The sequence below is a fragment of the Alosa alosa genome, chromosome 2 (genome assembly GCF_017589495.1).
Source record: "Alosa alosa isolate M-15738 ecotype Scorff River chromosome 2, AALO_Geno_1.1, whole genome shotgun sequence".
NCBI lineage: Eukaryota > Metazoa > Chordata > Actinopteri > Clupeiformes > Clupeidae > Alosa > Alosa alosa.
Window position 1 is genome coordinate 12,492,114 of NC_063190.1, and position 25,050 is coordinate 12,517,163.

A 25,050-nucleotide genomic window follows, 5' to 3' on the forward strand; every position below is an offset into this window, starting at 1 on the left:
ACTTTAACAAAATGTAGCGGGCGGCTTAGCCACTTGTAAGTCGCAGGATCACGTTGTAGCCTACTAGATGGAAGTTGCATGGACGCAGCAGGAGTTATCCTATGTTCTATTCATCCGATAGTTCCACGAATCTTTTAATTTAAGAGACACGCTGCGAGTTTGTGCCATCAGGAGATCTGCAGTCTAGCTATTTGTGCTGCTGCTTAATTTGTGCTGCCCATTTCCAAGCATATTTTTGTTGAAAAATATCACCTCTCTGAAAGCGTATAATATTGACTGATTTCATAAGAGCGTTATTCTAAGGCGCAAGCCTTTTCTCTCGCTGTTTTTTCACTGATGTTTGCAAAGATGAATCAATGGAATTGTGTGTGCGTTATGCCTATTTTTACGCACACTGTGAATTCATATTATTACTGTAGGCGGATAGTTGAAAGTCAAGCAACATATATATTTTGGGATGGGAGTTTAATCCGATCAAAGGCAACGTATTGCTTTGAAAAACTAATCTTGCACACATCATACATCCGCAATTTGTTAAATACTACATTTTCTTTCTACACCAACTCGTTACTTCTAATGTGTGTCACCGGCACTCTCCATTCACCTCCACTGTTTCAGTTTGTTCAGTACAACCAATGCGTGACCTATCTAAGGGTAACTAACGCATGTCCATTTAGAGGGGTTATGTTAATTTGGATGCTTTTTATTATAACAGGATATGTGCCACTCTTCCCCTGCTTTGAAAAGCAATTCATGTCGTTTTCAAAACGTGATTCAGATTTACTGAGAAAATAAAAAAGCGAGGAGAGAATAGGCAGTGTGGAAGGTGATCAATTAAAAGATTAAGCGTTTTGTAACACATGGACGCATCTGCATTTGGGCCTAATAGCGAGCCCATCAGCTCATTTTCAGAGGCCTGTCGACTACTTCAGCGTGGTGCTCAGATCAAAGCCAGAGTGTCTGCCTGGGCTTTCCAATTTGTAGAAAGGGATGCTAATTCAGCCCCTTTATGTGTGGTTGAGAGAGACTCCTTCAATTAACTGATTTCTATGGGCGCAAAGAGGGGAGGGGGGGTTGGAGGTATAAAGGGGCAGGTCTGGAAAGGCAGTATTTCTCATTAATTCAAAAAGGTCCACTATTTATTACCCCTGCATCTGAGGCTTAATACCAAAACCACAGAGCATCAAAGAGGCAATGATGGGTTAAATAGAGACTATAATCTAATTAAAATATTACATGACAGTAAATAGCTCTTTGATAATGATCTAAAGGCTCCATTAAAGAAATAGGTGCTTGAGGTTGTTTTGCGGGAGAAAATTATCACTTTAAAATACAGAGAACAAGTTTTGAGGTTCTGATCAGGGTAGCTTCAAAGTGCAATTTTTGTTTGACCCTTTTTTTTTAGCTGGACTGAGGTGGAGGGGGAAGATGGAGATAGACATAGCTCAGAAATAAACTACAAAAAAGATCTTCCAATCAAATTTCGTCTCTAGACGGATCTTATGAAATGCGAGGTATTTGATAGAGACTGAAAAAAATACAATACAACATATATTAGTACACTCATAATATACAACTTATACAGAAAAATGCTTAATTAGTAGATTTTTAAGCAGATACAGTCTGTTTTTATCTTGTCTGAAGTGCTACACCATTACAAATAGATGCTGAATTTGTAAGAGTTCAATCTTCTCTGTCGCATGGGTTAACCCACGGACAAACTGCTTTTTATTTAAAATATTTATTAATAAAACATATTATACAACAAATGCATTTTGAGGTCATGAACGGACATTTTAACAAGATTTTAACATCCATCGTTCCTTCTTGACAACTCATTGAAAATTCAGTCAACATGTGTTTGGAGGAACTGAGTTCTGATGGAGACCCTCCAATATGGCAGATTGCACTGCCAAGACGTTTAAATGCCATTTCATTTGACTGCGTAAAAGAATATACTCCACAAGATAAGAAAGTGCTCAGAGATTTCCTTATAAAGCCCTACATCTAGTCAAACCTGCGCCATGGCGGGTTAAATAGCATGAACAGCGCTGAGCTGAGCCACGGCCTGCTTCTCTTGCTCGTGCCGCTGGCGCAGGCTCTCCAGCAGGGTCAGCCGGCCAATGTCCACCTCACTCAAATAGCTCGACTGCGCCTGGGCCTGGGCACCTGCGGCCTGCGTCTGCGTCTGGGACTCCTTCTTCGGCCTCGGTGACACTTTCAGCTTTGCAATAGTTCTGGCATATTCCAAAGCCTGGGCCAAAACAAAACATATAAAAGCATTTTATATTTTAGCATTTTCTTCATTTCATGATAACTAATATCAACAGCATACAATATCCTAGCTTGTATTGCTTCTAACACTTTAATGAGGTTGATGATACATTAGCGAATGAAGATCAATAGAGAGCGCTGGACACCCAAGGTATTTAAAGGGTAAAGAGCATGCGAGTTGCTTATCATCACCCAACGTCTGTGCTGATGCTCGATACAAATGTGGACAGCCCGAGCCAGCCTGCTTTAAAGGGCTGTGGTGGGGTGGATGTCCAGTACCTTCCACCTGGGAGTCGTGTCCTTGTCAGTCCTCTCCGGGGCCTGTGTCTTTGCCCGAGCCGGTAGAAAGGGAATCCTACTTATGTTCTTGTTCTGCTGCCGGATCACATCTGAATACAGCTTCTGGCGTCTCATTTTCTCTGCCTGGGAGCGTTGAAAGGAGAGAGAGAGGGGACAGATTACAAAAGAGGGGTTTAATTAACTGGACCATTTATAGCCTCTTTGTTATAAAGCACTCTGGACCTTGTCTGACCAACAAAACAATAAAAGACAATATTACAAGGGGGAAAACAGAACAAATAATTTTCTCTGAAATGGCTATTTTTACACTGGTAACTGACTGGCTACTGTGCACAAAAACATGCTTTGCAGTAGGCAGCCATTTCACATGCAGGGATTGAGAAGTAGCATTCACGCTTAATAACTATTAGACTTCCACTTCCCACACTAACTGTCCATTGATTTGATCTGAATCTCTTTGACCAATTAACACCTGATTGCTAAATGGACACAATAAAGAAGTGCTTGACAACACAAAGAGACAACGGAAAATTACAGCTAAAGATTAATACATGTGATGATGTGATTTCTTTGGGAGAGGTGTACTTTCATAATGTGATATGTGTATTCTCATTGCATTTCCATTTAAGCAATCTATTATTATGTAATTAAAATATTAAGACATCCAATTGTGTGTACATGGAGCTTCAAGATACCACAACAAGTACACTGGCAATGCATCATTGCAAATTGCTTACAGTTGTTTCTGTTACAGCATTACTTGGTCCAAGACCTCCAAGCTTCACATTGTGCTTAATACTTTTATAATCCTTGAGTGTGTACACCTGTAAATATATACACGCGCACACACGCCACACACACACACACACACACACACACACACACACACACACACACACACACACACACAAAGAAAGACACATGAACAAACACACAAAGAAAGACACATGAACAAACAAACAAACAAATACAAATACACCTGTGAAAGGCTGCCAAGTGTGTACAAAATACAAAAATCATTGGTTTCTCCTTTCGTATAAACATGTGCACTGGGGGGCCAGGAGCCACCAGACTCCCATGGCCCAGGGAGTAAGCAGTTAATCCACCATAGAACGCCGAGCAGCAATCCACAAGCCGGCCCTTGGACAAAAGGGGGACTAATCATTTTAGATCAGACGGGACTCTTAAGGGCTCCAGGGCCACTCGTGAATTAGCCATTGGTCATGGACACTGCAGGACAGGCCCAGGCTTCTTTCTCTGGGCTCTGATCCGTTTCCCCTGGGTACCTCGCTTGGGGTGTTTTACAAACTCGCCACACTAATCCGCTGAGTCTTGTCCTGGAGACGGCCAGACTGAACTAAGGGTCTGTCCTTGTGGATGTGATGTGATGTGATGCGTAGGTGTGTGTCCTTGTGTGTGTGTGTGTGTGTAGTTTGTGTCTGTCTGTGTGTGTGTGTGTGTGTGTGTGTGTGTGTGTAAGAGAGAGAGAGAAACTTGTAATCTTCATAATCTCCGAGCTAATTCTGTTTATAGTGAGGGTAGCTTTTTTGTTCACACACACTCGACTACCATATGTGTTTGTTAATGTCTCTAATGTCCTTTGCCAGCAGATTCACTAGCATGGTGGTAGGTTCGCCTTTAGAGGGTCGCACCTGTGAGACTAAAGCTGACAGCCAAAGAAAAAAGGCATCGTCATTAAATGCAAATGGCCACCTTATCGGCCGGCCGTCTTGCACACAAGGCTTTCACTTAATCACCTTAGCTCCTGATACCTTTCAAGATGTCTTTTGTGGCCCTGTCTTATGTCATCATCTCATAGCAATTAAGCACATTCTCAATTACTTATACAATTAACCTGATGGTTGTATCTGCACAATTAGGCCCCACACTTGGAACACCTGTAAGATGCTGTCTTTCCAGTCCCCCCCCCCCCCCCCACACACACACACACACAAATTATTCATCCTTATGCATTGTGTTTTTCATGTTCTCTTGCACTCTCCCTTTCTTTCTCTCTCTCTCACACACCCCCACACACTTACACAGACACACACCCCCCCCCCACACACACACACACCTTATACCCCGCCTGTGCCTTTGTGTGCCTCTGCCTCTCCAGCTGAGCCAGGTACCCATCAGAGCAGCTCCTGGGGCCGAGTGTCCCCGTGCCGCCCAGAGCCCCGCCAGCCATGCGCTCCTCTGTCACAGTCCTGCCAATAGGGGGCAGCACAGCATAGGGTCCCACGCTCTCTGTGGAATGGCTGGATTTGAGCGAGGGATCGCGCGTCTGCACAGCAGGCTCCTGGCTCCAGTCTGCATTAGGCTGCCACATGGTCACTCTGGAAAACACATCAATACACAGTCCAGCAGGTTAGCCACCACAACTCTGTAAACACACAAAGTTGAATAAATAAGTGAAATAAGCAACAGTTGTCCTGACGATGACTTATTTTACCCATAATCTACCTGTATTTGCTGTATTTCCACCTGTTTTTCACCACACCTGAACTAAGTACCTTGTTACAACGAAGTGCGTGTGCCTCAATGAAGTTTGTGGTATTTGCACTTTTACTCAGTATAGCTTACAGTAGGGAAGGAATGCATCTCATTAGCATGTAGCCGAAGGCAAATCCAGAACCTTTTTTTAATGCAGCTTTCTACACCATCCTTCACTATGGTTTAGCACCATATCCTTGTATATGTAATACCATTGAATATTTAATGCATCAGTGAAATAAAAAAGGACGCTCTTTCCTAAAGTCCTCTCTTGAAGCTTACATTCCTGCTTGATTAGTGCTAACAAAAGAATTCAACTTAAATATCTAAAGGCTTACCTAAAGGGGTCATTTAATCTTCTGACATTGACATCCAAAGTACTGTCTGAGCTATGCAGCAATTTCCTGGAGGTCATGGCACAATTGATGGTATAGATAACCCAAGCCAATTAAAATAAAATAATACTAAAAGAGGGCACCTGACGGTCTAAAGCCCTATAACTCACCCCTTAAGCTATGTTCAGAATCACTTCCTGTTGTTTAAAAAAACAAATCAGATTCTGAGTGCCTCCATCTTCTCTTCCAGTCCGTTAACTTTAAACTCTGTGACCAAACTGATCAGCAGCACCCATCTGCTCCGGCCACTCTCTGCCCACCTGCTGACCAGAGGCCAGGCCCAGCTGTTCACCCTCAGCCCTTTGGCAGTCAACTGGGACAACCAGGCTCGTTCATGGGGCTGGATCTGTCCCCTTCATTTGGGAAATTAGTAGTAGTCACATTCCTTCTAAAGATAAGGGATTTTGATCCTGCTTTGATGGATCATTCTAGACCCATGTCTAATTTTTTATTTATTTATTTTTAAACGAGACATCACTGCACGTTGTGCGCCATCTGTAACATCTTGCTTTGATAGCACCACATTCTATACAGATAACTAATATTTGAACACTTCAAGATATAAGCTTAAAGCAGAGGGGTGCACCACATAAGCAAGTGGACCATGTTTGACAGCTCGCATGAGCCCATGCCATTTACCAAGTAGCCTACTTTAAAGTAATATCACAAGCTCTTGTTGAAATTTAGCAAATAATAACTACACACAAGGAAAAGGCTACAACACCAACAGCCTAGTTTACACAAAAACTTGCTAATATGCTAACTGGCATCTATTTGAAATGTTATCAGCAAAGTTGTAATGTGAAAACTTTGTTTCACGTATGTTCTGATAACTTCCGAACTACATACTGATATTAATCTTTCATATGCATGAGACCCATATAGCATCACAATGAATTTGAAGCTCATGCTAAAAGTTTGCTTGTAAAAACATAAATGGGCCATTCTACCGAATTCGTGCAAATTGCTGTCCCAGACCCTAAACATTTATTTAAAAAGCATTTATGCTTTTTGTGACTAACACTACGTCCTATATTTTGGAAAATCAGCGATATTTCCAATTGCACATTTATACAAATTAAATGCATTTAAGAATATTTAAGACTAGGCCTACAGCCTTAGTTTACTTTCTATGGTTCCGTTGTAGCGCTATAGATAGACAAATTGCCAACATGCCTAAACATGAATGAAAAAGTGGAGCAGAAAGACTGAGAAAATATAGACAAAGATTGAGGGATGACCCAGTAAAGTACCAAGAACATTTAAGAAAGGAAAGAGAAAGAAATCATTGTTCAACTGCATATCCGATATGTAGAAGTATTAGTTAGGAAGACCGAGGGCCCTATCTTACACCGAGTGCATCAAGGAACCAGGCACAACACAATTGTTTTCCTAGTTTGAGGTGAGCACATTTTATCATTATTCCGCCAGACACCCATGCTGTGTGATCCTTGCACACCCACAGGTGTATCGATGAAAAAAACAAGTGTGGTCAGGCATGTGATCACAAATTGCTATTTTGACGCCACTGAAAATGAGAACACCACTGACCAAGAAACGTGGTCTAAAGTTGAATGGGCATTCATTCAGTTATTTTGAGGGTGTCAGGAATCTAACAGCCTGAGACCTTAGCAACAAGTCCCTGGAAACACAATTCAAAGACTTTGCCGGTGTGCTTGGATGAATGATGCATTTTTAACATTCATTGGAATGTTATCGGGGTGCACACCTATGGCCCTTTTTTCGCACTGGTGCATGGCGGAAAACTCGTTTTTTTCCCAGCGCAAATTTTATTTTCTTACTATGCATGTCTCTTTTTTAAGCAATGCGCCAAGGGGTGTGGCAATTAACAACCTAAGGAATAGTCTGGCGTGTCTAAAAATCGCTATGTACACTACCTAAAATGCATTACGCCACTGACCAAGAGAAACCTGGTCAGAAGTCCATGACGAGTTGTTCATATGTTATTTTAAGAGCGCATTATCAACAGTGATATGGGCGGGTGCACAACCCACCATCCTTCTATTATCCATGAATGCGCACCAATGCACATCCATGCAAAACATTACAAATTACACGATTACAATGGGAAACACAATTAGAATGAAGATATTACGAAATACATCTCACAATGAGTAGTTATACACCAATCACCATCATTTTCAAATTGGTAATGACGGAGAGGCAAATATGAAGCACAGCTGAAGAGGCACCGTCACGAGATGTAAGCAACTCCTCTGCAGGATAAATGTTTTTTTATTCAGTCATTCAAACATTACTGGGGTAAGTGCTGCTTTTTCCAGGATATGTTTTTGATGGTAACCCATTGTCAGTCAATAGTGAAAGTAACTAGATGTACCGCATAGCGGTACAAAATATGACCGCCGCTCAGTCCTGTACATCCGTTCAGCGAACATAAATCACAGTAATCAATTTTTTTCCATCTTCTACTTCATCCCCCACTCTTGAAACTTTTGTGTATGCTTGTTTGGCATGCCTGTGTGTGTGTGCGGGCTGCACAGAAAGTAGCCTACTGGCGCTGCGAAGGTTTAGATTTGTAGCACTAGCCAAAAAAATTGTAGCATTGTTATAAAACCTTTAAAATCTCTAAACAATCACAAGTAGGGCAGTTCATCACAGTTCATCCATTGCAACTGGACTGATGAAAGGTAATGTACACCTGTAGTCTACATTGTATTTGGGGAAAGCAGAAGGTATCAGTTTTACTTTTATTTATTTATTTATAAACAAACAAACAAACAATCCCTCTCATTTCCAAGAAGAGGTCATGCCATGGATTTTTGTGAATGTTTCTTCGTCTACATATGCAAGATTTTAGTCATCTTTAGTTCATATGATATTCAACTTTATTGTCAATGCACAAATTAAATACCAATAGTCTAAAACGAAATGCAGTTTTGCAGGCTACTTTACTTTGAGCCATGCTCTTACTTACTTGAAACACCTTTGAAAATAGAGGATTGAAGTAGCGGTGTTGAACATGAGCTCAGATGCTTTTTGAGAATTTATGTGGTCTTAATGCAACATTTTACAAAGCCCTGACAGGGCCACCAAGAACTGTGAGCGAATCAACAGCAGAAAAACCTATTTAGCAAGCAGAAATGTCCCAGCCTGTTTAGGATGCTTCATAGACAGGTTATCTTTCAAGTGTATTTTCCATTAACTTACCTCCTGTTAGTAGGCTATGGTCAGAAAAGAATGAGATGACAGCCAATCAAATTGGCCTCAATCACTCAACCAATGCTAACGGTAGGCCTAACATTATTTTACCTAGGTCCTAGGCTATGATATAACTTGTATAAGATTAACGTACCTGCAGTAAAAAACCAAGCATGCGCCATCTGGTGGACAAACTACTACGTAACGCCAATTCTGGAAATGCAGCCAAATGATGATGAATATTTGGTTTTCCTTTAATCCTACTGAATTTGTAATTATGTATCGGCCGTTCTAATTGCCGATACCGATAGTATGTGCGTGGCTGTGTGTATGCGTGTGTATATGTGTGCGTGCATATGTGTGTGTGTGTGTGTGTGTGTGTGCCTGTGGATGTGTGTATGTGTGCGTGCATACGTGTGTGTGTGTGTGTGTGTGTGTGTGCCTGTGGATGTGTGTGTGTGTGTGCATGTGTATGTGCGTGTGTGTTGATGTATGCATGTGTGTTTGCGAAAAAGAGTGCCTGTGAGACAATATCCTCTTCAAGCAACCCTTCGCTCAACACCACCATCTACAGGCCAATGAATGTAGAGTCACTAAATGTACACATAACATAATTTTTTTTAGACCCCCCAATGGATGAAATTCTACAAAACTTGGCATACCCCCAGAGAATGTCATGTTAACCATACACATAAAATTTGGTGCAGTTCTGAACACATTAACTGAAGAGAGGGGCGATTAAAGCAGAATGATATTGCATTTTTTACCGGGGGAGACCACAGGGTCTAGGGGGGCTACATACCCACCAAATTTCATGTGCCCCGGTGTTTCGGTGTCCCGGGTATAGTTGACCAAAAATTCAGGAAGTAGATGACGGGGGAAAAAATAAATAAAAAAAATAAAACAAATTAAAAAAAACTTTGACAATCCCTATATGACCGCTTAGCTAGCGGCGGTCATAATTAACTGTGTATAACTGTTTTGTTGTTGACTGACACCACGATGAAGTTAGTTTCACTTTGCCAATGAGTTCAAATAATAGACGAGTGCAAATGCGTGTAGGCTATACTATGCTAGGCTTTAGTAAAGCATTGTTTAGTGGAATAACTGTTCCATACGGTCTCACAAGCAGATTCCTTCATATGCGCTGCTGACTTAAAATACAGATGCATTCTTTGAAGTTGTACTGCTGTTAAAGGGAATGACATCATTGGTTTAAATGATGTTACCACCATGTTACCGTTAACATTTAACACCGCCTTTTTAACATTTAAAGTTATGGCAAGCCACCTGCAATTAGAATTATGCCTAGAAGCAATGAAACAACACACATTAATAATAAACTAAATATAGTTCCATTTCATGTTCAAATTTGTCAACTCAAGCAACTCAAGCTTTCGACCATTGGTTTGGGCATTTTATTTTAAAAACAAAGTACCAATTCAGGCACCGTTTTGGCACAGCACCATTTTAAAAGTAGCCTATTGATTTAGCACCTGTATCCATTAAACCCAAAGCATACCCAACCCTAATCAAACTGTCCCATGATTAAGACCTCAGACCGTTGAATTCCTGAGGGGTATTTCACAAAGGCAAAATTAAAGCTGCAGTTGGCAAAATTTTTTTGATCATATTCACTGAAACCGACACTATGCTCCAACAGAACAACATAAATCAGCCGGTTTTAGAAAAAAACCTGCACTTCTATTTGTCATTTGTTTTGCAAAAATCCACAGCTCCCGGTTCTTCTGGTCCAATCAGAGCAGGGCTGTGTGAGATACTGTCAATCAGTCTGGTGCAGTCTGGTGCACACTGACGAGCACAAATTCGATGAGAGGGTGCTCGGTGGTAGTGGGGGAGGGGTATGAGAGTTGTAAACATTCAACATTTTGGCTAAATCCCCTCAATCTGTCATACTTGCCAACTGCAGCTTTAAGACATCCAAGATAAGTGATAAAGCGAGGTTTGACATTGTCTGGTCATTCTAGCTAAACTCGTTTCACTAACGCCAATCCAAGATGAGTAGGAGCAACTATGTCAAGCCAGGTATAAGTAATTCAGGATGTGTGCGCGTTCTCGTTTCTGCCCTAAAGAATTCACGGTTGGAATAAAAAAAGATGCGGAAAATAGCGTCATTCGCACAAAGTGAACAACCGTTTTGATATAGACTAATAATGAAAAAAAGTTGTCCTTTTTGTAATGGGGAATCATAGCTATTTCTGTAAAAGAGTAGGCGTGGTAGGCCAACTGAATGCAAATTTACGTATGCACCCACGTGTGAGTGCTTCCTTGTCTCGGCACGCAACGTCATTAAGAAAGCGCTTGCCACTGCAAAGATGCACATAGTATGAAATAGCCTACCTTTATATTATAGATGAAAACACCTTTGAAAACTTGCCCCTCTACTTCCAATCAACTACAGTAGGATCAAACGTCTATCAACAAAAGAAGCAAACAACGAGTACCTAGGCCTATGTTAATAATTATAAGGCTATCTCAACTATAATAATAATAACCATATGGTACAGGCAGACAATCTGTTTTGTGAGCAAATACATTCAGCAAATAGTATGTAAATGGAATAAAGCTCCTTACACAGAGCTCTGATTTGAATGACAGCTAGCTGAACCAATAAGACAACATAATTACATTAGAATTAACTTAGCTTGGCTGTTAGCATGGTCGGGACCAGGCTAAGTGCAAAGAATAAATCCCCATGGCAACTTATGTGCCATCTTTTGTGACACCAAGTCAAGGCTAAATGCATCCAGGATAACCAAAAAATTCCAGCTTAATCCCTTATCTAGGTTTTGTGAAATACCCCTCTGAAATCCTATACTGGGCAAGAATGGGACAACATTTCATTCTCAAAACTCCAGCAACTGGTCTCCTCAGTTCCCAAACATTTTCAGACTATTATTAAAAGAACAGGTGAAGCAAAACAGTGGTAAACGTGCCCCTGTCCCGCAATTTTGGATATGTTGTCAAATAAACATGTAGCAATAACTGATATGTTGTCTTTGCACTATTCTCAATAAAATATTGAGTCATTTGATTTGCAAATCATAGCATTCTGTCCTTATTTACATTTCACACAGTGTCCCAACTATTTTGGAAACGGGGTTGTATTAAGCCATATCTAGAGTACTTTGCCACAATAGCAGCAACAGCAACAGCAACAACAACAACAACTTCACTGACCTTTCACTGTTCAGGCCCCATAAATGAGCACCACCAGGGGGCATTAGCATGTCTAGGCCCTGCTGTCCAGCCTCTGGAGCAGCGCTGGGGGAGGCCATCAGCAGGGCCCACTGCCCCATGCCAGCCACGTGGGGAGGGAGCGGGAAGTGGCCTGGACTGCTGTCCGAGCCTGTGAAAAGCGCGGGGTAGACCTGAGGCTGCAGCACCCACTGAGGGGCCCTGGGAGAGACCAACGTTAGGAGGCCGGCCTGCTGCTGCTCTTTGCTGGTGTGGGGGGAGAGGTCCCTGCCTTTGGAGGTGCTCAGGTTTATGTTCAGGTGGACCATGGGGGTCCCGTCTGAGGAAGGAAGAGAGGCCGGGAGACGGGATCGTCTGGGCTGCTGTACTGCTGCTGCTGGACGTGGTGGTGGTGTTGGGGTGTCCGAGGCGTCGCTGGAGGAGCGGGCCTCGTCGATGACCATAATCTCGGCCAGAGTGTGGGTATCCCCTGCAGCCGAAGGCCTGGCGGGGAGCGCACTCAACCGGCATCTGGTCCGAGCTGCGTGACTCCTGTTGGGCCGGTTCTGCAGGGGAGGTTTGCCATTTCCCCCCTTCGGTTGAGGTTTCCTCTCTCCATGGCCCTGAGTGACCTGCAGTTCAATTAGAACAAGGTTTCACATGTCCTGAAGTATTCTGGGATATCATACACCAGAGTGCTTGACACACTGAACACCAGATATATTCTACTGGGGTAATCTTTTTAAAAATGAAACAAAAATTCCTGACATTTCATATGAAAGCCAAATAATTATGGTCAAATGACAGACATAATAAAATCGAATCATCATGACTATGAATTTAAAAGTGTTCTTGTCTTTTAATTTGTTTTGGTCAGATTTGGTCAATAGCATAAATATTTCAGACATTTATAATAGATTATCTATTTCCCTTTAAAACATTCCCTGTATAACATCCATTGAAGCTACATCCAGATCCAGTTGACATTTCTACATGTTTTTGTGCTCAAGAGGCACCATACAAAGAAGACAGAGCACAGACACACAAAGAAAAGGAAAAGGAGAGAGAGGTATTATGCAGTAAGGACTGCAGCTGTGTCTGTGCATCTAATGCACCTGATCTAGCAAACACCAGCTTTCACCATTCTAATGGGAAAATATTTACACTGCTCTACCTCCCAGCATTAGGGAGGACACTCAAGTGCTCCAAATAATGATGCCTCCGTGTGTGTCTCAGTGTGTGTGTGTGTGTTTGTGTGTGTGCCTCTTTTTTAGATCTGGACTCTACTGAACGACATCTCCCAAGCTCCATTGTCGCAGTAAGATTTCGATGAGAGATTGTATCTGCCGTGCAGGACAAAATGAAATCCCGCAGGGCTGGGAACACCGTTGTGCAGACGTTTAGATGTGTTGTTGTCTTTTTCATGTGGAGAGAGAGAGAGCCCTTTGGTAACACTTTACACATTTGGGTCGAGCACAGCCTCTAAGGTGTGCAGCGCAGGGGGGGAAATGAAGGCGATCAGTAAGCCACGCGTCGGTGGAGGGGTTTCACCTTCAGCCTCTGGGTCCTCTGAAGCCACAGGTGCTCAGAATCCAAACTCCTCTCGTCCTCCTGTCTGTCTGTGCTGGAATCTTCCCCGGACTCCTGTACCTTCAGACAAAAAAAAAAACAAAACAAAGAAGCACATACACTCAGCTACCTTTACACACATGTTACTGATTTACCTTTAGACACTATGAGACCATCAAACACGTCAGTGTAGTAAGTAAAAAAACACAGACACCTACATGCAGAAGCTCCATCTCATGTAATTCACACATGTTGCAAGAGCAGAGTAAATCCTAGAAAATGCAGAGGAATTAACACAGTGTGTCCTACAAATATGCACAGAATTCTAGTCATTGATTAGCTAAGGATATGTCACAAAAGATTGGGCAAGTCACACGGAGACATGTAGCATTTTTTATCACAGTGCAATGCACAGATGCTGAACTCTGGCTACAGATTTAAGGCCTAATCGATCCTACACACATGAATCAATTCATACCCATGTCAAAATAAGTGTCTATATAAGCTCACGTTGTATCCAATGCACTCTTTCAATACCTCTTAATGCACTAGCTCAAGGAGAGAACCCACTGCTAATGCTGTAATGAAAATCATTTAGTTAACTTCAGGCAGCCTTTCACAACTGGGGACAATCTGAGCCTGATCAATGGTATTGATGGCTTGAAGAGCCCCTCAATGAATGCAACTAATTCTGAAAAGCGTGAATAGGCGAAGGTCATGACCAACCAAGCTGCCGTGAGTGGCTCGGGTTGTAATATATCCATCAATAAACACGCCGTCACGCTGGTCTATCTATTTAGCCAAAGGCCAGGTAACCGCGGAGGTAATTGCACGGTCTGACTCCCACTGTTGGCATCAGAGCGGTCACTGGCAGATGATTGTTACAGTACATGCAGAAAAGAGGGGGTTTGGAGGCATGGAAAGAGGGGGCTCTGGAGTAGTTTAGAAGGGTGGCTAAAAGTGAGAGCTACCATTGATAGTGAAATGTTGCCCGACATCACTGACACCCGTCCTGTCTATTGTCCGGCTGGATCAAAAGAAACAAAGGTCTGTTCTGTTTAACAAAACGCTGCTCTTGAAACAGCATGGGGCTTTTTTCCATGCGAGCCACAGAGTTTTGAAGCAAAGCATGACTGTAGGGCTACAGTCAACAAAAACAATAGGATTCAACAAATCAAAACAAGCACGAGCCTAGGTGACATGTCTCTCTTACAGCATAGCAATGCCTACACTACGAGTGAAGAATAGCAGCATACCAGTACTTTACCCTTGGGGTTAGGGTTTCTTCCAGCATGAATGTTACATGGAGGATCATGTAACATAATACAAAATGATTACTCACTAAAAGGTCCAGTGGGCAATTCTGGTGAAGGGTTGTTAATATTTGAGCTCAACAGCAAATCAAATTACCGGTACACATCCACCTTCCGTGCTTCCATGAAATAATGTGATTGGCTGTGTATGTCTTAATTAAGTTATAGGGCTGAGCACACAAAATGCACAGCTAGGCCATGAGGAACAAATAGCTTAATTTGGGAAATAGAATACTTGTGTAGAATTACAGACTGACCTTTCATACTAAAATAAAACAAGAGGGTCTCTATGATATGCCATTCACTTTCTTTTTAATGTTTTTTTTTTTTTGTCTTAAATCGTCTGAGGCAGGCCTACTGGCCTATAGGAGGGACTTCTCTTTGGCAACTTGGCACACACTGGGATGCAGGTGTGGCTCTGCTACTCATCACGCAGGCCTCGGATAGCAGCCTGATTGAAGCAGCCATTGTGGCCGGGAACAGGTGCCTATGATTCAGCTGCGGACAACACATATCGGCTCCTTATGTCCTTTGTGGCGATACAGGGCCACAACCTGAGCCTGTCCCTCTGCCACTGCCTTTTGTCAACTATTTTAATAATCTCAATCACGACGGGAGAATGATCAACCAAAATAGCATTTGGAGCACCGTAAGCTCCGTAATACCTATTCTGTTAAATTGGCCCACGTAATTGCCTCTCTACAGCACAAGCCACAACAAAGTCAGACAATCGGACCTTGCCATTTTCCTCGAGACTAGGATACACAGCTTTCCCGATGAAGACTTCAAAGGGTGCACGGATCTTGAATTGCATTTGGTTGCTATTGTGGCCGCCCAGGCAATCTTGATTAGGTGTTTACACTGAGGTAGAGTATACAGTGGCCGAGAGGCCCGGAGCCATGGTCTAGAGCTATTAAGAGATTGTACATTATGTTCCTGGCTTTGAAGTAAGGGCCCGGGGGAGAACGAGAGACTCCGGCTGAGTGCAATGGTGGAAGATTGCTCGGCTACTTCTGTCTTTATCAAAGGGACCTCTGCTGGATCATCCATCTGCCATTCCCCCAGCCAAAAAGAGAAAAAAAGTTGGCGCATTACGAGATTGTGTACGCTTAATAACATCGCTAATTATCGGGATTTAGGATCCTGTCAATGGCGAAACAGCACGTTTGGAAAATACTGATAGCCTGCCTATTACCCAAGTGATTTGATTTACACAAAAAAAAAAAAAAACAGACATGCAATACAAATAGAGTAGGTATGACATTAGATTGAGGGTAAAACATATAGGGTATTATATTACTGAGGTGAGGGCGTTTCTTACAAACCTTGACCTATAAGAACATACATGTAAAAGTTAAAGGGCTGACCAAGTCATATGAAGACAATAGGCATGTAGCTAATATAAAATCCTTTCGCACTTTGAGAGCAATTTACAAACCGGTTTCCAAAAAAGTTGGGACGCTGTGTAACATATAAACACCAAATGCTATGATTTGCAAATAATGTAAACCCTATATTTAATAGAGAATAGTGCTGAAATTGTAAAATAATAAACAAATTATAACTAAATAATTGCTGAAATAGAGAAACGTCATTGTTTGTTTCGGAAAATATGTGTTCATTTTGAATTTGATGCCAGCAACATGTCTCAAGAAAGTTGGGAAAGGGATGTGTTTACCACGCTATTGCTTTATCCCTTATTTTCACAACAGGTTGTAAATGTTTGGGAACTGAAAAGACGCACATCCTTAATACCATCACAGATGCTGGCTTTTGAACTAATAACAAGTTGGATGGCTCTTTAGCCCAGAGGATGCAGGAGTCCATGTTTTCCAAAAATAATTACAAATTGTGATTCGTGTAACCACAGTTTTCCACTTAATCTCAGTCTAGATAAGGTGGCATTTTCGATCATGTCTAAATACGGTTTCTTCTTTGTGTGGTAGAGTTTTAACTTTGAGAATGGAGCAACAGAGTATATTCACAGACAATATATCGGACGTTTTCGACTTTTACTGTCTGCCCACAAGTCTAATCGGACCCATTTTGAATAATATGTGGCTAATTACAGTCTACAAGCTATTCATTTTCATTTGAATGTATCTCACAAGTCTCAAAAGTGCCCAATATGAGGTACGTACAAACGCAAACTCAAAATACCACCCTCTTAAAATAAACTCAAAATACCACCCTTTTTAATAAACTCAAAATACCACCCTTTTTAATAAATTCAATTCAAAGATTACTTCAGCTTCTATCCCCTCCTACTCCCCTATACACCACCCAATCTGAAAAAACACCGTAAGGAACTCGTAATAGAAAACTATCCAGCCCAATCATAGGATCCATAACACACAGGCACACACAGCTTCATGTGGAAGAGAGGGGGGGGGAGGTAAGGGCTCTGTTTACAATCTCACAATGGTAACGACTCTTCACTATGCAAATGTGCCTGATGTGAGACATTAAGGGGGAACTAGGGCTCAGATGGATAGGGAAAGTTTAGAAATATAGCAGACAGCCATATGCAGGAGTGTGCGCCAAGGTCGCCAAAGCCAATTATAACCCCTGGGCCAGGTGCACTGCTATCTAAGAGGCTATTGCTAACAGTGCCTCTCTCTGATGTCCTTAATGGGTGCTGTAGCACAGATCAGACCATAATAGGCTCTACATAGGCAGACATGCTCTCGGCATATTTTTTTTTTTTTTTCCATTTTTTTTTTTTTTTTTTTTTTTTTTTTTTACTTTTTGGAGTACATTGCAATTGAAGACTGGATTCAAGAAATTAAACCTGCATTTACAAAAATTGAGCTCTTTATTAGCTGGAGTCTATTGCGAGAGGAAGCCAAAAAACAGGCCCTGATGATATGCTGGTAATAAAATATCAAACAGGAAGCCAATCTTCAATGTTATCTATTCAAGCACTGAAGAGCCCAAAACTAGCCTAATGAGTACCAAACTTCAAAACATGTAATATCACATACTTCTGGCAAATTCTGTCAACACACATTTAAAAATATCACAAAGGTCAAATATGGTATACATAAGGTCAGAAGAGCTTTAATAATCTTAACCTTCTGGGTTTACACTAAATAAATAGCTAAGGCAGACCACAAATGTCTTGGAGATACACAAATAAACTGGATTTTGGAAATAGACTGAAATACTCTTTTTTTTGGCAAGCAGGACCAACTTATTCCTTACCCTTATTCTCTTATAGTTATGTTATTGGGGCTTTTCATTTCACAAGGTGACAGCAACCATTTGGACATGAAGGACTCTGCATTCCTGACAGCACCAGAACAGCTCTGATTCCTGCAATGCTAGTGTGACCCCTTGTGGATCTTTTGGTAAATGCAGTCCCAATGAGTGAATGACTAACTGATGTCCACATAATTTCTCAGATTTGGTTATACATTCAGACAGGTTATTCAATTCAATGAAATGATTCTTAAAATTAATCAAAAGTCATCTTACTGTTTGAGATCGCCTCCTTGGCCATTCAGAAATGTATTACATTTCATTACATTAACAACACAATAAAACATCTGCCATGACCGTAATGATAAGACAGTAAAACCTGTACAGACCCCTGCAATAACAATCAAACTTCATTTGTTCAGGAACCACTGTATACTCTTTGACCATCTCTGCAGCTAATAAAATGGTGATTTCCTATCTTATCAGATTTTTTCTCTAATCTTATAAGATGATCTCACCTCTACACCTAAACTTATCCATGCCTAAGTAAGAGACGGTCCGACACAAACCTCATCTGTTGGCTCCGGCTGGTCAGTCCTCTTCCCATGCCTCCTCAGGTATGACCCCTGCTTGGATCGGTTCACACCCAGTGTCGCCTTGTTCAGTTCTACCTTGTCCGTCCTTGGTTTGGCTGCCCTTGCGTTTGACCGTCTGTGTGAGCAACTCTTCTGACTGAGGGGAAAGGCCCCCTGATGGTCTTTGACTCGGCCAGTGCCTACCTCCCCTTGCTCTGGGGGTTCACCTGTTAGGTCATGTCCCTCGAGGGTTGTTCTGTGATGCTGGTGCCTTCGTGGCTTGGGTATACGGGGCTTCAAGGTGCGATTTGAATGACCTCCTCCGGCTGTTGCCCCTGATGCAGGTGGGGACTGTGTCTGACTGTATGTCGCTGAGGAGGAGTTGACTGCTACCTGATGTTCTGGTGGATGCAGGTGGAAGGAGGATGCGGGGAGATCAGCCTGGATTCCGCAAAGCTTCTCTACTTTGACGTGGGCCTCCGTGGATCCACCGGATCGTACAACCCTGTGACCGATACCGTTGACATTATCGCAACTTCTCCTCTTGGTCAAGCTCTGGAGTTGCCCAAGGCTTTCATCTGAGCCTGCAGTGGCATCATAGACATCCTTATCCAAGGTGAGCCGTGTCCGCAGCTTGTGGAACAGACGTGCCTCCTCAAAATTCCTCCTCCAGTCAGGGTTGTAGCGTAGGTCTGCATACTCGTCACTGTCATCACTAAGTTTTAATAAAATGTATAAAACAGTTAATAAACATTGACATAGTGAGAATGAAGACATGCAAGATGATGAAGACAAATAATTATCATGCAAAATAAAATGTACAAAGGCCAGGCTTAAATAGTGACATTTCTTCCAAATTAGGAAAGCATATTCAATAAATTATTAGAGAATAGATTAAACAAAAGTTATATTTTGCTTCAAAATCACATCCTATTATCATTGTATTATCAACTTCAAGTCTCTACTCCATAATCCTTAATGAGGTTAACACAGTTTATCTAGCATAATGTGAAAAATGCTGAATATCTAGGCTACTTATACACCCCTTGAGAGCATCTGAATACAACTTAATAGTAACAGGTTTTCCCCAGTTGAAAACCCAGGATACAAATTAAACAGCTTTAAATCACTACAGGGTCTTTGTCCCATAAATGAAAAGACCTTGTTAGAATAACCTGGAGGATGTCATTATGGGATTCTCAATGCTATGAGATGCATTACTAATGCCATTGTGCCGTATGCAGTGCTATCTGTAGGCTACAAACCCCGCACTTCACACCACTGAGAGAAAAGGTGGAGATAATTAGGCCAGGTTATGAACAAAGACAAACTTGATAGCAATGTGGTTCACACACAACTGCTAAAGTTAAGCTGAGAGAGAGAGCTTGTTAATGACAACCCTAACAAACCTTACTGTTTTATGATTCCTTGTGCAATGAGGGAATTACTGTGTGTATGTGGAAAATAAGTTCTTCTCAATGCATCACCACCATAGACTGTGTAAGTGCATCACCAACAGACAGCGCTCATCAGGATGTCATTCATTGTAAATGGATAGAATACGATGAGCCGAGGACCGTCATCTATTTTGTCTCTGCATTCACACATGAACCTTTTGTGGAGACTTGCCACAGTCATTGCACTGCAACAATATATGGGTGAAGTACCACTTCACAGCATGCTCATCAATGACCAAAGAGAATGTCTCTCTCTTTAAACGGGCAAACCACATTTATTGGGGCCAACGGGCAACAGTTGTGGTGGTAACGGGATAGCGCCAGAACAGATGTGGGCATTCAGACTCCAGATTCCTACATCTGCGTTGGAGGAGGATAAAGGGTCGTCCATTTGATGACAACAAAGCAACTGCTTTTTAAATAGTGTTCACAATGGGTCCTCGTTGCAATGACCTCAAACAAAACAGAAATCTAATTTCACTCAAATGAGGGCAGTTACATGGAAAGTGATGAAATTAGGGTCTTTAGGCCAATTAGACATGAGCATGTCTCATTCTGAAGGCTTTCATTATCCATTTTTAGTGAATTGAATAAAAGCAGAGCTTATTATTACCTTTATCTACCATTAGGATCCATTCAATAAAACAAATAAAAAAATGGACTCAAAGGGATTTAAATGTATAAGTGCTCAAATGTGTAATTTGCCATAAAAGCTTGTCTATGTCTGTTGCATATTGAAAATAGGCTTGGGCCAGTTACAAAGGTCTCTACTAAGCTAATGCAAAGACCAACCTTTTCAAAGCCTTGGCTATACATTTGTTGAACAGAGGCTGGCTATACAGGTGCTGGTCATATAATTAGAATATCATCAAAAAGTTGATTTATGTCAGTAATTCCATTCAAAAAGTGAAACTTGTATATTATATTCATTCATTACACACATACTGATATATTTCAAATGTTTATTTCTTTTAATTCTGTTGATTATAACTGACAACTAATGAAAATCCCAAATTCAGTATCTCTGAAAATTTGAATATTACTTAAGACCAATACAAAAAAAGTTTTTTTAGAAATGTTGGCCAACTGAAAAGTATGAACATGAAAAGTATGAGCATGTACATCACTCAATACTTAGTTGGGGCTCCTTTTGCCTGAATTACTGCAGCAATGTGGCGTGTCTGTGGCACTGCTCAGGGGTTATGAGAGCCCAGGTTGCTCTGATAGTGGCCTTCAGCTCTTCTGTGTTGTTGGGTCTGGCGTATCGCATCTTCCTCTACACAATACGCCATAGATTTTCTCAGGCGAGTTTGCTGGCCAATTAAGAACAGGGATACCATGGTCCTTAAACCAGGTAGCTTTGGCACTTTGCAGGTGCCAAGTCCTGTTGGAAAATAAAATCTGCATCTCCATAAAGTACGTCAGCAGCAGGAAGCATGAAGTGCTCTAAAACTTCCTGGTAGACGGCTGTTGTTGATCCTGGACCTCAGAAAACACAGTGGACCAACACCAGCAGATGACATGGCACCCCAAACCATCACTGACTGGAAACTTTACACTGGACTTCAAGCAACGTGGATTCTGTGCCTCTCCTCTCTTCCTCCAGACTCTGGGACCTTGATTTCCAAAGGAAATGCAAAATTTACTTTCATCAGAGAACATAACTTTGGACCACTCAGCAGCAGTCCAGTCCTTTTTGTCTTTATCCCAGGCGAGACGCTTCTAACACTGTCTCTTGTTCAACAGTGGCTTGACACAAGGAATGTGACAGCTGAAACCCATGTCTTGCATAAGTCTGTGTGTGGTGGTTCTTGAAGCACTGACTCCAGCTGCAGTCCACTCTTTGTGAATGGGGTTTTGTTTCACAATCCTCTCCAGGGTGCGGTTATCCCTATTGCTTGTACACTTTTTTCTACCACATCTTTTCCTTCCCTTCGCCTCTCTATTAATGTGCTTGGACACAGAGCTCTGTGAACAGCCAGCCTCTTTAGCAATGACCTTTTGTGTCTTGCCCTCCTTGTGCAAGGTGTCAATGGCCGTCTTTTTGACAACTGTCAAGTCAGCAGTTTTCCCCATGATTGTGTAGCCTACAGAACTAGACTAAGAGACCATTTAAAGGCCTTTGCAGGTGTTTTTTAGCTGATTTTAGCTGAGTTAATTAGCTGATTAGAGTGTGGCACCAGGTGTCTTTAATATTGATCCTTTTCACAATATTTTAATTTTCTGAGATACTGAATTTGGGGTTTTCATTAGTTGTCAGTTATAATCATCAAAATTAAAATAAATAAACACTTGAAATATATCAGTCTGTGTGGAATGATTATACAAGTTTCACTTTTTGAATGGAATTACTGAAATAAATCAACTTTTTCATGATATTCCAATTACATGACCAGCGCCTGTAATGGTTCAGGACTGCTATTGTAAATGTTGCCTGTAACTTGGTTTCATGTTTTATAGCCAGTCTTTATGCCACCTCATGTGCAAGTCAAGAACTACATGACTCCCAAAGGTAGCTCCTGTAACTACGGATACATTCACACACCTTTGTTTTGGTTACTGTTAAATAATGAAAGATAGAATTGGGCAGACTCAGAGCCAACACTTTTCTATTAAACAGCCTTCGTGGTTCAAAATACAAGTTAGGCCTACACACGAATAGTTAGTTCACCTTACAAGAAACAAGCCTAGGCATCAAAGCAGATAATGTGAAGCACACAATTAGGCCTCTTTATATTAACTATTCAAGTGGTAAACAAACAGTTAGCCCTGATCAGTGATATTTCTCAACTGAACAAAGTAGGCTAGTCGGTGGGTCTAAGTTAACCGCATGGGTTGCATATCATCGTCGTTGGCCATTGAAAGTTTGGCAAATGTGTTATGGTAAAACCATTCGAATGTATGACTGAATTAAGTAACCAGGCTGACTGAAGGATAGCCTACGAAAATATGCTATAAAACAGCAGCCTAATGCATCGTCTGCATTCATTTACCTTGTCGCTTCCTCGTCAGTCCTTGTAGTTCGGTTGTCCACGGGTGTAGCAGGTGTCACCTCCAGACTGTCGTAAATGAAATGATTTCGCTTCAAATTGATATCTGAACCATTTTCCTCGATTTGAATGTTTACGTTACTGCCAATACGCGTCTGAAGCTCCAACTGATAGGCCTTTTCCTGGACCAAGCTGTCTGTGTCCGAATCAAGAGAGTCCAACAAACTGAAGGGCATCTTTGCATTATGCTAACGTTAACGTTGTTGACGTTTCATGTCAAAATCGCCAAATGCAGGCACACGTCGCAATGATTCACATCATGAGTGTTGTTAACCATCAACATAACATTAGCTGGTGTTAACATGGTCGTATAGAAACCTTTATGGAGAACTACTAGTTCATAATACAATCACTAACTCAACTGGATTTAAATCTTTCACATTACGATCGTATTAGAGATCAAATGCACAGAGAATTATGAGCTAGTAGGCTAGAGCTAGTTCCCCTCTGAACGCTGCACAAACTGTTTCAAACTGTTTCCATGGATACATGGACGCGTACTGTCTACTGGGAACTATGGGAACCAAAGATTCTAGAGCGGAGTTCTAGAATCTTTGATGGGGACGACCTTGCCAGAGACGCTTGATAATCTTTGATAAATACAATCTTTGACCATGCGGTACAGTCCGGGTTAAACCTGGTTTTGTAAGTTAGGGTTTTTTTCCTGCTTTATCTTGTAGACTTGGGGTAGCTTTTTAAGATTAAGGAGGGTGCCCGGTGATATCTCATAACAACCTTATTGCCCTATGGGCCCAAATCAACCAATCATGGAAACAGGAAATAAGGACTCTTAGAAGCTAATTTCAAACTGATATCAAACGCATCAAGTTACCTGTTTGACATATATATATATATATATATATATCCTACTGTGTATATACATCAAATGTGGAAAAAAAATACTTCTCAAATTAATGAATTTTCGTTTTTCATGTTTTTTTTTTTTTCAAATCTAGTCAACACACAAAAAATGGATTCGACAGCTTAGTCTTAAGATTTTTGGAAACATTTTTCGTCCAGTCCCCCATGTCTTATGACTATAATAGGAAAAGCCCAGCCTGGCATGTTATTTTGTTGCCAAGATATGCCTTTTCAGTAATGGATTGATACTGCATAGAAAACCGCACCAAATGCCAGTATTTTATTTGTACTGCTTTTTAAAATATTCCTCTCCCCGCTCAACAAAACCATATTTTTTGCCAAAACTTTACACTCTGGATTAGTAATTTGAAAATTTCTAATCTCACCATTGAGGTCTTTTTACTGCAACTGGAAAAGCATTTTTGTTCAATTTTGAACGTGGACCACTTAAAATCTCAAAACCTTGCAGAAGTATACTACATAAGGGAAGGTAGATCCTGAAAACGTTGAGATTGTTTTTCTTATTCAAAAGCTATAAGCTCTTTACATTACATATTACACCATAAACAAAACCATTGGGTTTAGACCCCATGTTTTCCTACAGAAGGGTGATAAAGTTGACCATTCTGGTTCCATTGACATTACTTCAGACATGTCCAAGGGGGATGGTAAAAGAGAGCGGTAGAATTTAACACTTATGTTAGTCACAATGTAGCATACTACTGCAAGGGAAAAAGTGGGTTTACATGTCCTGCTATTTTTACTTGTTTTTATGGACAAATCCCTGTTAAGGTCAACTTCAGAGCTGAATATAGGGAATTGCCCAAGGCAGTGTTTGCAAGAGTAGGGGCCGCAGCCCACTGGTGAAAAACCTTTATCATTTACCCCCAAGAAAATGCTACTCAAATGTGCTCATGAATATGGATGGCCCGATTCTCGGTTTAGGCATTACACTGCGATTTGTGTGCACAGTATAGCAAGGTATGCAGCATGGTGCAAGTATTCTGCAGACACTCTGGTCCCAAGCAACTGTCAGTTTATGAACACATTAAAATAGTTTGAAGTGTGAGAACCTACATTAAGCACATTAGTAATATTGAACATAAACGAAAGTGTGGCTATTTTTTTTATTATTTTTTTTCAGCCTGTTATGTTAAGGTGACTTACATTAGAAACTAAAT

The 25,050-nt window shown here is 41.3% G+C and overlaps 1 protein-coding gene across 3 annotated transcripts; it reads right to left on the reverse strand.

The window, feature by feature from the left end:
• Positions 1 to 1,612: 1,612 nt before the first annotated feature.
• Positions 1,613 to 23,472, reverse strand: jhy (junctional cadherin complex regulator). Of its 3 annotated transcripts, none has more exons than XM_048267941.1 (8): positions 22,952 to 23,472; positions 18,496 to 19,216; positions 13,395 to 13,487; positions 11,847 to 12,475; positions 4,652 to 4,913; positions 3,312 to 3,398; positions 2,554 to 2,697; positions 1,613 to 2,254 (listed from the first exon to the last, which is right to left on the reverse strand). In XM_048267941.1, the coding sequence occupies exons 1-8, from the start codon at positions 23,182 to 23,184 to the stop codon at positions 2,033 to 2,035; spliced, it is 2,391 nt and encodes a 796-aa protein (XP_048123898.1). In that variant the 5' UTR covers positions 23,185 to 23,472; the 3' UTR covers positions 1,613 to 2,032. The 3 variants fall into 3 exon arrangements, with proteins under 3 accessions (XP_048123898.1, XP_048123907.1, XP_048123890.1); XM_048267933.1 differs by having other exon boundaries at positions 1,615 to 2,254; positions 13,395 to 13,493; XM_048267950.1 differs by lacking the exon at positions 3,312 to 3,398 and having other exon boundaries at positions 1,614 to 2,254; positions 13,395 to 13,493.
• Positions 23,473 to 25,050: the final 1,578 nt, after the last annotated feature.

Excerpts from the sequence above, each read along its gene's own strand:
- jhy (XM_048267933.1), bottom strand. The coding sequence starts at position 23,184 with ATGCCCTTCAGTTTGTTGGACTCTCTTGATTCGGACACAGACAGCTTG. Across the intron at positions 12,476-13,394 it reads AGAGGACCCAGAGGCTGAAG|GTCACTCAGGGCCATGGAGA; the intron begins GTGAAACCCCTC and ends ATTGAACTGCAG. Across the intron at positions 2,255-2,553 it reads ACACGACTCCCAGGTGGAAG|GCTTTGGAATATGCCAGAAC; the intron begins GTACTGGACATC and ends GTTTTGGCCCAG.